Source organism: Morone saxatilis, unplaced genomic scaffold, assembly GCF_004916995.1.
Source record: "Morone saxatilis isolate NCDOM2014 unplaced genomic scaffold, NCSU_SB_2.0 Contig7, whole genome shotgun sequence".
Lineage (NCBI taxonomy): Eukaryota > Metazoa > Chordata > Actinopteri > Moronidae > Morone > Morone saxatilis.
The window spans coordinates 341,198-358,086 of NW_023340246.1; the positions used below are offsets into that span (position 1 = coordinate 341,198).

At 40.3% G+C, this 16,889-nt stretch overlaps 1 protein-coding gene across 1 annotated transcript in view; it reads right to left on the reverse strand.

Moving 5' to 3' along the window:
- mdn1 (midasin AAA ATPase 1) overlaps window positions 1-16,857 on the reverse strand; it is a 67,330-nt gene extending 50,473 nt beyond the window's left edge. The window contains exons 1-22 of the mRNA XM_035679070.1: window positions 16,567-16,857; window positions 16,041-16,267; window positions 14,355-14,579; window positions 12,986-13,093; window positions 12,544-12,736; window positions 12,256-12,465; window positions 11,220-11,351; window positions 10,919-11,022; window positions 10,275-10,389; window positions 9,799-9,983; window positions 7,024-7,105; window positions 6,142-6,237; window positions 5,780-5,892; window positions 4,439-4,587; window positions 4,262-4,322; window positions 3,128-3,339; window positions 2,936-3,039; window positions 2,674-2,818; window positions 2,168-2,264; window positions 1,781-1,894; window positions 557-704; window positions 226-333 (exon numbers count right to left, since the gene is read on the reverse strand). Coding sequence (XP_035534963.1) covers window positions 226-333; window positions 557-704; window positions 1,781-1,894; window positions 2,168-2,264; window positions 2,674-2,818; window positions 2,936-3,039; window positions 3,128-3,339; window positions 4,262-4,322; window positions 4,439-4,587; window positions 5,780-5,892; window positions 6,142-6,237; window positions 7,024-7,105; window positions 9,799-9,983; window positions 10,275-10,389; window positions 10,919-11,022; window positions 11,220-11,351; window positions 12,256-12,465; window positions 12,544-12,736; window positions 12,986-13,093; window positions 14,355-14,579; window positions 16,041-16,267; window positions 16,567-16,662 — 3,024 coding nt within the window. The 5' untranslated portion in view covers window positions 16,663-16,857. The remainder of the gene's footprint in view (window positions 1-225; window positions 334-556; window positions 705-1,780; window positions 1,895-2,167; window positions 2,265-2,673; window positions 2,819-2,935; window positions 3,040-3,127; window positions 3,340-4,261; window positions 4,323-4,438; window positions 4,588-5,779; window positions 5,893-6,141; window positions 6,238-7,023; window positions 7,106-9,798; window positions 9,984-10,274; window positions 10,390-10,918; window positions 11,023-11,219; window positions 11,352-12,255; window positions 12,466-12,543; window positions 12,737-12,985; window positions 13,094-14,354; window positions 14,580-16,040; window positions 16,268-16,566) is intronic.
- Between the last annotated feature and the right edge of the window lie 32 nt (window positions 16,858-16,889).

Here is a 16,889-nt window from a genome sequence, read left to right on the forward strand (position 1 = left end):
ATTGAACTGAATTGAATTGAATATAGGTGACAGGTGAAATTAGAATTAAAGTCCTGTTAGAGATTAATAAAGATTCTGGGGACTAACAACTGTTGCGGTTTTTGAAAGTAAGATATTTTTACAGCTCAAATGAAAAATATCCACACATCCATTGGCACACATACAAAATTAACTGTAAAAACACAGCACTTTAAAAGCAAGGAACTAGCTCTCAGAATATCTTACTTGTTTGAGACACTTTACGTTGCCCATCAGAATGTGCTGACACACCAGTTTCTGGACCAGAGGGTGGGAACTTCTGTCCAGCTGAGTCAGAAAGCTCAGGCAGAAACCCTGCAACGATGAATCGGAGAGACTTGTCAGCTTGGAATACATGCAGGTGATGTGGATGGAAATAATTTCAGCAAGTCAAAATAAGTCACACTACAAAAGCCATACCGCAAAAAAGGTGGCACTGAACCAAAACTACTGGCATGTCTCAATATCCCTCGTGGTAAATAAGAAAATGTTCTTTTTTTTGGATTTTAGCAAACTGACCTTTTAAAGAGCCTCTTACCTCGTAGAGAGAGCGCTGCACGCTGTGGCAGGGGTTTGCTGCCACGTACTTCAGTGCCCTGCACAGAGTACGCAAGCTGTAGTGGGGTCTGTGGCCTGTTCCATCCACCAGATGTGAGTTGGCCTCCTTTCGTACTGCTAGGTAAAAACTGCACACAAACACAATTGTCACAGGTACATTAAGAGCCTACTAAGAGACAGAAATGCTATGCAAATATCTGTACTAACCCTACTTGAAATCCTGTTTAGTTTCAATAATAAAGCCTAATATCTTACGACAGATAATGTTGTATTAACAGCTTTATTAAAAAGAGCCCTGTGCTTTTCTGTCCTGTATTTAATTTTCAATTCAACTTGATTCAATTCTACTATCTACTATAAATACAAATACAGATTATTATATTTCCTCAAACAAAATCCAGTAGTCAAATAAAAGCCTGGTCTTGGATAATGGCTGGGCATACAAATAGAGACCGGGACAAAACAAAAAGAAGGGATAAACTCCAGGTGCCTGTTAGATAATGTACATTTCCATTGCTTTAATTTTACAAATTGTTATGGATTCATCTAAATTGTTATTGTACGATTTTTACAGTGGGTGTGGTAATATCTCAGCCAAACTGTAATTTTGAGTAACGTACAAGTGCTACAAGATGGCAATAGCTACATTTGAAGTACCGAAATGGAGAAGTGCAATTCACAACATGCTGCTGCAAATATTTCACAATAAAAGCCTTGTTGAAAAATTAAGGGATTCTATTCACTGACACACTAGAGGGCTTTTAATTTGAAAAAGATACAGAAAGTGTTGGGTTGGGTGTGGGTTTTAACAGAAATGTAACAGGGCAAGTGGAAGCATATCAGAAAACAAGGCTTTGTACTAAAATATGAACAAATATACTTCAAATCAATTCCAAGGAACTCGAAATAAAGGCCTGTCTCTAACATAAGCCTGCTTCAAATAAAGCCCTGGTGCACTCAAAAGGCCCCAGTCACTATTTCATGTTTAAACCCATTACTTTTTGTAGCCTGTGTAGTGCCTCTCAACAAGTCTCCATGATCTCAACAAGTTGCACAAATAAGGTAGATATTCAGTATAACTTGCATACTGAAATATAACTTAACTTCAGTGTAACTTACAAAGACTTCTGAGGGCACAGTGGCTTTGAGCGCTGTTAAGAACATTGACTTGTTTTTACTGCTGCAACATTATGTAAAGGCTAACCTTATGATGCCACTGATGACATTCCTGTGTGGATTCAAGAACTTGAGGTAATCTGAAACCAAAATCCGCAGGTCTCCCTCATTCTCCAGCTCCTCCACATACAGCTCAGTAAACCTGGGACACACACACACACACACACACACACAGAGCAGGTTTACAAATGGAACAATCATTTTAGAATTCAATTTTGTATGGATGTATCTAATGAATGGAGACATGCATTATTGCTGTGTTGAGGTTTTTACCTCTTTAAATTGTCATTTTTAAATTTCATGTATATTATTTTTTTTAAATAAAACAGTAATAGTAATAGTAATAAAATAGTAGCTCAGTCTAGCGTGACGTTATTGAGACTTTCAGTTTTCCTTCACTTCTACACACTCTCACCTGTTCCTGAGGCCCAGAGGCAGGTTTCTCTTGCCCACATCAGTAGCTGGGTTCATGCAGGCGAAGAGTCGGAAGTCTGGGTTGCGTACGAGCGGCTCTATGATTAAAAAAAACACAACAATATTAATATTGTAAGGAATATTTTTAAAAAAGAACAAATATATTTGTTAATGATAAAAATCTGGACAAATTTGTGCATGTCACATTAAGCCAGCATACTTAGAAGTTTAGCAGAACTAGTTGTAGCCTCTTGATTTAGTGCTTTGGTGCTGGTTGTGAACACTATTTAGACTGCCACTAAAAAATGTTTCTACCAACAAAAAGCAAAAAGCTCGACTCAACCTATACACTTATTATTATTGTTATCTTCTGAAAGTGGAATTCAAATGTATTCAATCAGGGATTTAAAAGGATTTAGATTTGATAAACAGACAAGATACTGGTTTCAGATTTTTAAAAATGCTATCAAACCCCAACCCTACAGCATGGGTGATTGAAGTCCTCACCAGTGTCCCCACGGTCCAGCAGCACCAAAGATCCAGCGTTGCCTTCCAGCAGTCCACTCAAACACTCCAGGGTCTCTGCTGCTGCCAGGTTGATCTCATCCAGCAGGATCCAGTGGCCCTTCTTTACTGCCTGAGCTAATGTCCCCTGCAGAGGAACACACAGAGGTGAGAGCTGCTTCACCAAGGCTATACAGGAATAAAGCTCAGGTCACAAACTCTTTAGGCATCCAGGGTGCCCTTCAACAAGATATTGTTTCTTTACCTCCACAAAGGCGAAGACCATGGCTGTCTCACAGGTTCGGATCTGCTGCTGGGTCTGGCTCAGCTTGGTGGCCAACGCCTCCCACTGCTCCTGCAGGAAGGCAGCTGCACAAGTACACAAGAAATATTTTACTGTGCTACAGGAGTCAGTATTATTAACTGTTATCATTGGTTACTCTCTTTAGTGCACTACCATTTGACTTCTCCTGCAGCTCCTTGGTGAGGGCAGACTTGCAGACGTGGTCCATGAGCTTGAGCAGATCCTGCCAGCGCTTGCCCCTAAAACAGGTCTGCACATGACCTAGGAAGGTCAGGTTCTGCTTCCTGGAGTATGTCTGGGAGAACAGGTCCTCAAAGGCCTCCCGCAGGGGGAGCAAGATCTGCTTGTGGTCTACTGGCTTGTACCTGTATGAGACAGAAAATTCTAAACCATTTGCTCCATAACAAAAGGTCTGGTGTTTACTTGTGCCGACGCATTTAATCAGAACAACTGTGTAAGTTGATGGTCAGATCCACTTTTATTGTTTTGGGATTTAGCCTTATAATAGTCTTCAAATTTTTTCAGCAGTTTTTAATTTTTTTACACTTTTTTCATGGACTTTTGAATAGGTCATTCTTATTTCCCTACTGTCTAGGCATTCAATGATGTTCAGTTGTTTAAGAGTTTGTATCAAACACAAACTCTCCACAGAGAGTTAAAACTGATTATAATGGGAATATTAGGGTCCATGTAAACATAGCTAATGATACAGAACCACTCTGCACTTCTTTGGGAGTATTCTGTAATTCAGGAGAAACATAATATCTAGTTTCTGCTAAACACACAGTTATGTTTACATTCTCATCTTAAAAACAATTGTATTTTTGAGACCTAGAGCAAAAAATGTTGAATGAAAGTTAATTAGTAGAGCGGCGTAAAACTGAGGTGCTTGAATGCACTACCCATGAGAGATAAGATTTTATTGCAGATAATAATCTTACATGCTCATTGCTTTGTTGCTGTAGTGTGTAGACAGGGAATGATCCTTTTGCATTAGACTCCATTATAGTAAGTGCAGAGTTGAATGTTGCTCATCCAAAACCAGAGACCCTGACTAAAAGGATGTCATTTGTGGATTGCTTGTCAATTCAACAGCTGTTTTCAATAATTCTCAATAATTCTAGTTTTTTAACATGATGCCGTGTTTGGTTAGATTTTGCCCTCAGTTGCAGCACAAAAAGGTTTTAATAAACAGAAATGACAGATAGTATTTCATATTAGAGACATGAAATTTGTGACGGAAAATTTTATGTTTATGTTATTTAGGTACAATTTGTGTGCACTCACCCTCCAAGCAGGTCGGCAGTGTCACTCTGCTGGTTCATGTTCACAACCCGTAACCTGTGTCCTGGATTGAACACACAATAGAGAATCTTTATATATATATATATAGATCAAACCACCAACAAGTGGACAAGCAGCTCTACCTGCTGAGCCACAGCCCGACTAGGTTCCTGAGCTCACCTGTGACTCTGGCCAGGTGTTGTACAGTGGAGGTCTTTCCAGTTCCTGTCTCTCCCACCAGAAGAACAGGCTCCCCTTTGGATATACACACTGCCAGCTGTTCCAACAGCACAGCAGAGGGACGTGTGGCAGCAAATGTCTGGTTGTCCCTGTTCATGGTAATAAAAAACACATCTACTGATTGCACATTCTGTTGTATTCTTTGTATGTAGATACTGGTGTCATAGTCTCATAGTACTTATTATTAAAAACACTTATTATTTAAACAAGTTTGAACTTGAAGCTTAAAATACTGTTTTTAAATCCTATTAAATATTTAACATCAAAACATTAACAAACAAATTGGTTACCCTTATTTCTTTGCTTAATAGTGGTCAAATTGCTACCTTTATTATACCTTTCATTTTAAATTTTTGATCTGCTATGGTCTATTCTCCTCAGCCACCATAACGTCCTGTACAAGTGGGTGTGTTTTGGACTCTGTAGCTGCTCAACTGCCTTCAGCACGAACAAATTATGATAATGGGCGTGGTTTGTAGGGGGTGTGGTTTGTAGTGTCTGCTGGACATTTAGCTGCAATTAGCTAACATTAGCCACTATAAGCTACTTTTCATAGCAGACCAAGTGAGGCTGTAACACACCACAGGGTGTGTTAAAATGAGTAACACTTGGGGCGCCCGGCTGCAGCGGCCGAGAGTTCGAATCAGACCTGCGACCCTTTGCTGCGTGTCATACCCTCTCTCTGCCCCCCTTTCCTGTCTGGCTTCAACTGTCACTATCATAAAGGCAATAAAAGCCAAAAAATATATATACTTAAGACTTTCAACTTTCCATTTTTAAAAGAAAGAAGAAGAAGAAGAAAGAAAGAAGTTTTTTAAGTTACATCACTCCCTTTCAATCACTTTATTAGATTAGAATGAATCAAGACAGTGACCTATAAAAGTTTAAAATATCTAAAAGATCAAACATCAGTGTGCCTTTTAGTTACACCATCAGATTACTTTCGATGGTGTTATGCCCTCATGGCATACTGCACACACTAATCTCAGTTTTGGCACACTGCTACAAAAAGTCACACTTAATTAGTTTTTAGTCTGACACCCTTTCATATTGGCTTTTGAAAGAATCAATGTGAATATTTGGGCATGTCCTGATGGCTGAGCCATTAGATGGGTTTGTTTACAATAATGTACTTTGAAATCAATTCGATGTTTATTCAATTTAACAGCAGGGGGTCTATTTGTTTCTATCAGTAGGTGAAGATTGGCACAGCAACTAGCTGATGCATATGTGGTGTAAACAGAGGACAAAGGGGGCGGGTGGGCAGGATGTCCCACTTACACACTCAGCTGCACCGCTTCAGTCTGCTTTCGACCCAAAGTCACTCTGCCCACCGAGGCCTCCAGCTCGGTCAGCGCAATGCCAGGCTGATACATCTGGCAGAAATGCTGGGCCTGGAAACAAACATCACCCAGGAATCAAAACCACAACAGGATTTTTTGTATAAAATGTAGAATATCATGTTAAAGGAGGAAGACGTTTTTTAATAGTGATTACAGCAATTCTCAAATTCCAAAGGGCGGAAATTTTCATCACATTAAAGTCAAAAACACTTTTTCAATCAATCAATACTGTCAGGGGGTGATTTGCATAAATAAGCTATCCAAATTCAAATGTTTTACAAAAAAAGGATTGCTGAATACCTTCTCTTTGGAGATGTTGAGCTTGCTTCCAATAATCTCAGCCATTCGCAGTCGACTTTCAGGACGAGACAGCATGGCTGTGAAGCAGTCAAGAGCCTGACAAAGAAAACACCACAAAGAGGCATCACTTAATGGATGCATATAATGGAGTGTTCTATATACTATTAGTTTTTTCTAAAATTGGATTAGAAAAAGCAATATATTGCCTTGCTTATGGTATCACAATATATCGTGATATATAGAATCGTAACCCCTTTATCGTTATACGTATTTTACAGATTCTTGCAAATATACAGCCTTAAATTTAGAAGTGGGAATTCCAGATGGATGACTAAGCTGTACAGAACTAAATATAACTAAATAAGGATGGATTAATACATTCAACTCACGATTCAATACAATTCATGATATTAGGTTTACAATATGATTTTATCCCGATATGTTTTAACAAATTAAATTTTTTAGACAAAGACAAATTATGAATGAAAAAAGGTTCTTTATTCCTCAGACAAAAGTCCACAAAATATATTTTCTCTTATATTTTCTTTGTCATTTGAGGTAGGGTTTAAACTGTGCAAAACAATGTATATATTCTTTTCTTTGTAAAAGTGAAACTGATGTCTTTGCTGCTTGATACAGCTACTGATGAAATTGACGTAGGAAATTAAACAAGGAAAGTCTAAAGGAGATAGTGCCCTCCGCTGTTTAAAAAGAGTATCACTCAATTCATTTTTCATCTCACCAATTTGAATCTTCACGTATTTCTATCATGATTTAACATGATACATAATTACCTTCCTACAACTAAATACTATTTTCTGGCAGGTGTGTGGGAAAGATATACAGCTTTATACTTGTTTACTAGAAATCAAACCCACTAACCTCTTGGAAGACATGATGTGCTGTGGCTGATGAGGTGCTGTCAAAGTTAACGCTGATCCGCTCACACCATTTCAGAAGGTCCCTGTGGAATCATAACGAATATACATTAAGAAACAATGAGACAGTAGTAAGGAATTTCTGGATAATGAGGTAGCTGCAGAGTGAGACACACTCAGCTACAATCAGTATTAATAAAAAATATTTTCTCGATTTCAATGCTTAATATAATGACACCTGCTGGACTGAATGATGATTTCAGTTTTAAATGCTTTCTCTGAACAAGTTTCAAAATATGGAAACATGCAGGAGTCAGTCTATCTGACCTTTACCAGAGTACATGGTGTGGAATGCTCTGATGAAGGACAGATGCATGGATCTAAGTGTGTGGAAACCTTTACTTTCAAAATATGGAAACATAAAATGTATATAATTTACCATTTCCCTTGTTTTTGGTTATTGTCATATTGTTAAAAGAATACACAAACAGGTGACAAATTAAAGGAAAAAACAACATAACATGAGTTAGTAAGGTTTTGGGCCACAAAGTGCTACCAGAACAGCTTCAAACCACTTTGGCATGGATTCTACAGTCTCTGGAACTCTACTAGGGGAATAAACACCATTCTTCCAAAAGATATTCCCTCATTTGGTGTTTTGATGATGGAGGTGGAGAGTGCAGTTCTCTTCCCTTTAAGGGGACAAACCCAAACTATATTACTCAGCAGTTACACAGCATTACAGAGCCACCGGATCCCCTACAGTGTGGGCATCCGGTGGATCTGTTATGCTCCCCACAGATACTATAATCAAGTTTATGCCCCTGATCCCCATTTAATATCTGCTGATACTGAGTCCTGATCCAATACAGTACTGTAGAAAAACGAGTACCACCAGGTTTTCAAAATTTTGTATCGACTTGGTATGGAAGTATCATTTCGGCCCACAGGCTTAAAGTATTAAATAGTGAAAGGTGAAACAGTAAGTTAACATCAAAAAACATGGACCTAAGTAAAATGTATCTTTTTCAATACCATAAACCCTAATGACCTAGTCCAACACATATGTGCATCACAGGCCGAGCTATAAAGTTAATTACATCGATCCATGAAAAGCATATGTACTATTGAAGTGCAGAGCATGGAAAATGCAGACACATTGATTAATGGCTGGTTCTTCACTAACACCTTGTATGGACCACAGTAAAAGCATCTGGAAACTTAAAAAAAAGCACCAGGGCAAATAAGTAATGTCTCTAAGCGAGGAGGCATTTATAAACCTGTTACCTAATGAGAATGCCCCGGCACGACCTGCAGAATCTGTGATCCCAGCCCCCTCACACAGAGGACAGTCCACTCAATAACCTAATCGAACGCAGCAGTAGCTAGTGGAAAGCTAATTAAAGTCGGGGTTGCTGCTGCTGCAGACTGGCTGGTAGTTTTGATTTCGGGGGATTCTGACGGATGTAAGGCTAAAAGGGGGGCTGAAGCATTGTATGTCTGCCCCCCACTGATGATGACTGTCAGGGAAAAGGCCAGCTGTTTGGGAGCAGAGAGGCCAGACACCATGTGACAAATGGTTGTTATATCAAGATCGTGTAAACGGCACATGTCCCTGCATGTCCCTGCAGAGCTGGGACCAAGTCATTGTCATTGCAAGTTACAAGTAAGTCGCAAATCTGTCCCAAGTTCAGACTGATGAGTATGTATGTATGTGTATGAATATGTATGTGTACTGTATGAATATGACAGGAAGTCATACTGCTGTTCCTGCAACAGCCAACATACTGCATCACACAGTTTAACAGTGCTGTCTTTTCACATGTTTTATGTGTGTTATTTTAAAGGCCCCTATATCTGTCCATATCAAATAAACTTGAAATGAAAAGGAATGCTCCCCAGTTTGAGAACCATTGCTGTAATGGATGGTGCTGAGTGAACCTAAACTCACACCTTGGTCTTTCTAAGATATATGTATAGTCAGCTGTTCAGCTGCACATAACCAAGTCTTCAGTGAACCTTGATAATGTTTTAGTACAAATCCCACACCCATGCCTTATAACCATAATCCAAACAGCATATTCTCTATTATGATTAAAACTTTTGACTTTGTTAGACAGTGACAGTCATTGACAGCATATAATTAATGAGAGAGACAAGATAAGATATATACTTTATTAATCCCCTATTGCTATTATAATGGACAGAGATTTCAGGTCTGTGAAGTGAAGCCGATACTTAAACCTGCATTCTATGTTATGACCAGCAGGAGGGCAGCTCCATTGGCTGCAAAAAAAGAAGTCTAATAGTATGGAGTCTCTCATTAAACTGAAATCTAAACTACCATTCTTCTGCACTCACTCCTATTGCATTTAATGTTAAAGCAGATATTTCTCAATAGGAAAGAATGAATAGAAAAAAGTAAGTATACAAAACTGAAAATGTAGCAACAAATTTCTGTCTGACAGCAACACAAGGTTTGATTAATGTTAATATCAAATTCCATTTATGTGTCACTGGAATATTGGCAGCCAGACTGCATCCGTGTGTTTGCTGGCTCATACTAGACTCATGCTAGACTCATGCTAAACTGATCACAATAAGAATAATAGTCTGCAGCTTTTGTTTTTGTCATGAATAAAATTCACACAAAAGTCGTCTATCTAGATTTTGTCGTCATCCTGAAATCTATCTCAGTATAAAACATCAATGTATTTAATGAAAACAGCAGACAAAGGAAGTAAAGTGAGAGTAGAAACAGCAGGGAGCTGGGCCTCACCTCAGTGACAGGGCTCTCCCCTCCAGCGGTGTGCTTTTGTCCTCAGACGTGTGCTGCTGACTACCGTCAGGGGTTTGGGGACTGTTCGGGTCTAGGTCAGAGTGTCTCTCCCCAGTCAGCTGGCAGTAGATATCCAGGAGACGATCTGACACCACTGTCAGCCTAGGATACCTGCTGATGAGCACCTACACACACAGACAGAGGGTATGCTAATAATACAGGTTAAGAACATAATTAGTGTAGTTATATTTTTACAGAGAAAATAAAGTATTTAAAAGTAAGTAAAAAAAAGTATTGACAACAATATTAAATGCACAGCCACACAGGTGTTTCAGTGACTCTGATAAGACTTTGAGTCTGGGTGAAGCTGGGTGGAGCTCTGCAGGGAATAACATGGTGTCATCAAGTTCTATGTACTGAAAGAATGAATGAAGACAAGGTAAGTAGTCCCGCCCTAACAGGTCAACAACACTCACCTTCTTCAGCTCTTCTCGTGCCATGTTGCCCATTTGCAGCTTGGTCCAGTACTTGTCCAGCAGTGCTGCATGAGAGTTCTGTGGTTTGTGCCAACTGCCACCGCTGTAGTATATCCTGAGGTACACAAGCATACTATGTGTCTGACAGCTTTTGTACCTTTCAATAACAGACAATCTGGCCAGGTAAAGTCGACCTGATATGACCTACTTTCTCAAGTTCGCCGTTTTCATTGATCACACAATTGCCTCTGTCACTGTTTGTGTGTACAGCTGTGAGTCCTCGTCCTGTCACATTGGGCCCCATGCAAGGACCTTTTCATAATTCTTATCCTAAACCTCCAGTAGTATTCCAAGTAATTGCTGTTCAGCTTAGACTGTTTGAAACTCGCTGAGAGCTTAACAATGCATCATAGAGGCTGAACACGGGCTATCCTGTGGTATTTATAAGCGGGATGTGCATGTTGACAGACTGACGGACTGTGAGGACACACGATAATATACACGCTAAAAGATATATATAAATATATAAAGATAATCAGGTTACCAACAATAGCTGGTATCAATAACATCCCTCAAGTGCATACAAACACTCTAAACTAGAGCAGCCAAGCAGAAGTATGTTTAGAATGTAATGATATTATTACCTTCGGGTTGCAAAGAACTGAAATCCAGGAGCAACATCAATACAGTCCTCCCGTCCTGGAATCATCAGCTTTTTGTTCTCCATCAGAGGCAGGAGCACAGATATCTAAAAGAAAAAGTCCAGTCGTGGTTTATGGACATGATATATTCACATTAAACAGGTAATATTCAGAAGGCTTAGTACTAAAAATCACCTGTTTATTGGTTATATGGTGCAAGCCCATGTTATATTGAGTATGTGTTGGAACTGAAAATTACAAAAGGTCTTATTCTACACAGTTCTCAACAGGTTCAGAAACTCACCACATCCAGAGGAGCATGGTCAATGTCTTCCAAGAGGATCCACTGGCCTTTAGATACAGCTTGTGTCAGCGTTCCTGGCTGCCACACAAACTTCCCAGGTATGTCAGTACAACGGTACATCCCTAGCAGCATCTGTAAAACAAACAAAACACATTCACACATTTCTCAGCCTTCTATCTTACCTCCCATGAATGTCAAAGGGGCACTCCACTGATTTAGTACTGCACTTCCATAAAGTTGAGCGACTCACAGGGGACAGAAAAAAACTTAACTTACCCTTCCTACACCTACAGTTGCCAACTTCCTCCTGTCCTGTACTTAGATATGCTATGTGCTAGGCTAATCTATGTTGAAAAGACACATTTTGAAGATGGTTAAAAAATAAAAGCGACATTCATTAAGATGTGATTTCACATCTTAAGTTAGTTATCAAATGTAGCAAAATGGTAGCTAACCAGCCAGCTAATCTGCATCGTTAGCTAGCTAGTTAGCTAGTGTTTTCGCTAAAGAAAAATACAGGCTAATCTAATGTTTGCAAAAACACTAGCTAACAGATAGCTAAGTACACCAATCATTACCTAGCTAGTTACATAGTTATGTGCTGTCTTATCAACACGGACGAGCCAGGAGCATACCTATGTTCCCCGCTTTGTATTGGGCCGGGGATAACCCTAACCCTAACCCTAACCCTAACCTTAGCAGGGAACATAGGACCCGGGGAACATAGGGATGACCCCGACGAGCCTAGCACGTAGCATATCTAAGCAAGATAAAGGAGGCTTTTAGTCCCTAGTATGGGCCAAGCTACAAAACCAGTGGTTCTTACAATTCTCAAACTGCAACTCCATAGTGTCTTTAATTTAACCCACAGGAAGGTTTACATTAAAATGTTAAGCTTACAGCCCGAGCAGAGCTAACCTTGATAAAATCCTTATGACATCATCAGGGTTATTTTTGAATTATTGGAAAGCTCCCTCCAAAACCACAGAAGACATTATGTGAAAATTGGTGGAGTTTAGAGTCCATGCTCTCTCACCTTGCTGTCAGTTTGATCCCCGAGCTGGACCTTGAGGATATCTGTAGCTTTTGTGTGTCCTGTCACAGCAGCCATAAACTCTACCAGTGCAGTTTTACCACATCCGATAGGACCCTCAAGCAGCACTGGCTTCTGGGAAGCCACAGCCAGTGCCAGCCTTCTAAGATTACGGCAGGTTGAGTCTACCAGCACCAGATCTTTTTGGTTCATCTGCAAACAGAGAAAACATTAGGACCAAAAGGATCAACAGCAGAGACTATTTTATGTGACAAACCGAAGGGTACATACCTGTTCAGCCTGTCTGGGAACTATCCTGGGTAGGACAACACCACAGACTGCCACCACATTCTGGGACAGGTCCTCTGATACCACCTGGCCCCTGGTGAACTTATTAGTTTTTTCCTGCCGCCACATCACAGAGCCCTGATTAGCTAACACCAGGGCTTTCTCCACCTCCAGCTGCTGAGTTTCTTCCAAAGCTCTAAACAAGGAACGAAGAAAAAAGACATGACACACAGGTTTGAAAACAACTTCAAGTTTATGAACACATCATTCATTCTATGAACAGAAATGTTAAAGAGAATATATACAGTAAACAGTGGTATGTATAATTAAATATAGTGAAAATGTGCTTAGAGACAGGTTTCAAGAGTAGTACTGAAACTAACAATTTCCCATAATACTCAATCCTATATATGACAATAGATAAAAAAAAAAAAAAGGTACATACTTAATTTTCATGTGCAGGATCTCATCACTTGTGAGCACCTTTCTCAGAAAGATGGCTTTCTGATTATCAGTCATATGAGAGACCAGCGCTAAACAATGGGCAGTGTACCTGGTAGAGACAATGGGAGAATAATACAGTATATTTCATTTGTTTGGCAAGCATGCAGAAAGCAAAACTGTGTAAAAAAGCTGTGAAGACAAATGTGGGAAGAGAAGAACAGAGGGTCTTAACTATAAACTGCAGGAAACTATGAACACATTTGAAGTCTCCCATTGGAGTCTGAAGGGATATTTTGCACTAATCCCAAACAGACATAAAAAAAATGTCCATGTCAGTTTCCACACTGAGCTGTGCTTGTTTCCATTTGACATACTATAGTTGTAAACAGCTGGTAGGAAATGTTGAAAAGATGACTTAGTTGTCAGTTTTGTGTTTTTTCTTAATAATTTTAGCTTCTGGCAGGTTAAAACTGTTCTGATCCAATTTCAGCATCAGGGGCCAATACTGCCCTAATTCACATATCAGATATCAGACTAGTGTAAGTATATAATAAGGCGATTTTAAGCCCATAGGCAAAATGTTGTAGCACAAATGACTGAATTGGTAATTAAACAGTTTTACAAAGATATCCAGTAGTCCCTGTGTTTTTCGTGCCGTAACGTCACACGACTCAACACGTCCTTAGATTGGAGATATTTTAGTCTTGAAACACAGTAATAAGTTAGACACCAACTTGTTATGTGTATAAAGCCAACATTATGAGGTGTGGAATTTGGGCTGCATCGTACAATATTACCAGTTTAATTAAGTAGCACCAGTATCAGCAGATATCCAAACTCACTTAGTGGAATCAGATCGGAACTGACAAACAGTGGATTGAGTCTGGTTAGCCATCCAACAACATATTGTCCTTCAAACATGTACACTGCCAAACTGGGCTCAAACTAGCATTACTACATGAAATTATACTGCTACACATTAACGTCGCTACCCTTCAGGTTAGCTGTGCTTAAATCGTCTTTTGCTGCATTAATGCAGTGTTGGAAAAACAGGAACACCTGGCATTATTTCATTACGGTAACACCGTATAAATCTCACACATACTGTATGTAGCTGACTGTAAACAAGCGAAACTAGATGCAAACAAAAATTTATGGTTAAAGGAACACCATATAGGATTTAATGGCATCAAGCAGTAAGATTGCAAATTGCAACTCCCTCGCTTCATTGCCTTTTTCTTTTTAACTTTTAGAAATTTAGCAGTAATATTACTAATTACACACCAATGAAGCCACCATGTGGTTAAGGATCGGTTACCCTGCATGGCCCATAAAGCCTCTGTGAGTCTAAAGAGGAAGCCGGTACGTACCCTCGCACCATGACGTCGCTGGTGAGCAGCTGTGAGACGCAGGGACTCCAGTCCCAGAGAATTCGAAACTTTGCACAGTCACTCTGGAGAAAACGTAGGGTGGCTCCCATGAGGTCCCGCAGCTTCATCCTCCTGGGGCCATACTGAACAGCCGATGACTCTTCACTGGTGAAGAAGAGCCTCTGATACACTGGGGGGGCATCGTTGAAGTACCTTGCAGCAAACCTTATGGAGAGAAGGAGAAAGTGAGTCAGGGTGGAATGTATCCTGCAGAGATGCTGGCTTTGGTTCCTGCCTCGGCGTCTGTTTGAGTGCAAGACCACCCAGGATTTTTGGACAAATACCAGGAATTAAAGTTAGGCTATTTCAGCTTCTTTTTTACCAACCTAGACCATTCTTTCCTTTTTAACTGTCTCTCGCAAGTCCCTCAACTTAGTGAAAGAGCAATACTAAATCACTAACCCTTTAACCTCTTCCACTCCAACCCTCACTACAATAGTATTATTAGTACAACAGTATTAGTAGTACAATAATATTTGTCTTTTTTAGCGGGATCTTTAGGGGGAGATGGCAGGTATAAAGTATATGCCACATAGAAGTGGTATACATCTGAAAACTGTAAACTTTAAGATTCTTTAAAGATACAGCTCAGCACACTCTCATCACCTATGCAAATATTTAAAGTTTAGCGTGTATAAGGGATTGGAACATTATGATAGAAGTATGATGGCCATTCCATGCTCCATTATATCTCATATGCTGTTGCAGCAGTTGTTGGGTTGTTCACAAAAAAAGAGAGATCCAAATTGTCAAGTATTCCTCCAAAATACCACATTCAGACACCAAGACCTTGAGGAACTCTCTCGCTACACCCTCCCCTTACAAGCACAAAGGAGAAACTATATATTTTTTGTTCTTTTTTGCAGAAATTAAAAGTCTTTCATACCACAGATTCTATGCTGTAGAATTTTTGGACTACTAATGGTATACTATAATAGCTACCCTACTGCAGCTTTGTACACTTAATGTGGCTGCAGTCGAGACTGGACCACCATCTGGGCAAAGTGCAACTGCAGCAAGACCTCCGACCCTCAAGTAACAAAATCATGACATCAACTGAGCAGACAAGGGTCCTGAGTTATAAGTTAAAAGGAGTAGTTCAACATTTTCTTTCTGAGAGGTATATGAGAACATAGATATTGATCTCATGTCCAAGGCTGGAGTCAAGACATAATTAGCCTAGTTTAACATAAAAACCGAAAACAGGGAGACACAGCTAGCCTGGCTTTGTCTACTCATTTTTATAATTTTTACTAACTCGTCTCCTCGTCATCCCGCCTATGACCCAGAAACCAAGGACGTCTCAATACCGAATAAACATCTTGAGGATAGAGGAGGCTTGCTGGAGGTGCACAGGTGCACCTTCGCAGAATTCTTTTCAGCACATGGCGTATAAGAGGCGTGAAGCAAGGACGTCTCATTTTGTTAAAAAACCTGTTGCCTCGACTCTTTCCTCACCTCCTCCACTTGCACCTCAGGTGGGAGGGACTCAGGTGTGAGGAGAGAAGAGGCAAGAAAAGGAATTGTGGGTGTACAAACTGAGAACTGATAGGAGGGGGCACAGGCTAAGGTGAAGAAAGGGGACATTTCCCACGCTCACTGTCAAGAGAATAAGAGTCCACTTACGCCTGTGCATCAGGACTGATGCCGAGGAGTTTGCTGAGGGCCACACACAGGCGCTCGTGGAGGTCATGGTTGATCTTGCCACCAGCTTTGACCCTCTCTGCATTGCGCTCCAACAGGTCCAGGACCAGAGGTCGCAGGTGTCGAGCAATCAGCAAAGTGTAGTCCTTCTCCAGCAGCAGCTGGGCCAAACACTCCAGAATACACTGCCTGTCCTGCTGGCTCCATATCTGAGGAGAGATCATATGGCAGGAAGGTCCCAACTGAAATATGGACTGATTGACATAAAAGCCACACAGAAATCAATGTTTCTTCAATATATTAACATCCTAGGGATTAGCAAGGCAGCAGAAGAATTTTACTGACACAATATGCACTAAAATGATGTCATTTGTACAGTGATTACTGACATGTGAAGGGAATGTCACTGCATGCTGCACACAGGACACGTTTTGAGTCACAGTGTGGAAATAAATCACTCCAAACACATTAAAGTGTTCCATACAAGCCAGGAATCAACATATCTTACCTGTTTGGACAGATATTGGCTCAGTTCGTTGTGACTTTTGTCAACATGTCTGGATATGGTGCCCAGTGATGACAGGCTCAATTCTAAATTTTCCATCGTATCATTTGTCGCCTCTGGAGGGGCGATCTACAACGGAAACACACTCGCGCGGTCTAAGAACAGGTATGCTGATTAACCGTTATTAAAGCAAACTGCGAGGTTCATCACGCACTCGCCTGTCTGAGGCTGTATCACAACACACAAGCACGTTCCCGTCACTGGTGTTAAAATCCTGTCCACATGTGAGCGAAGCACAAATCCTTCCGGGTCGGGGTTGGAGCGCG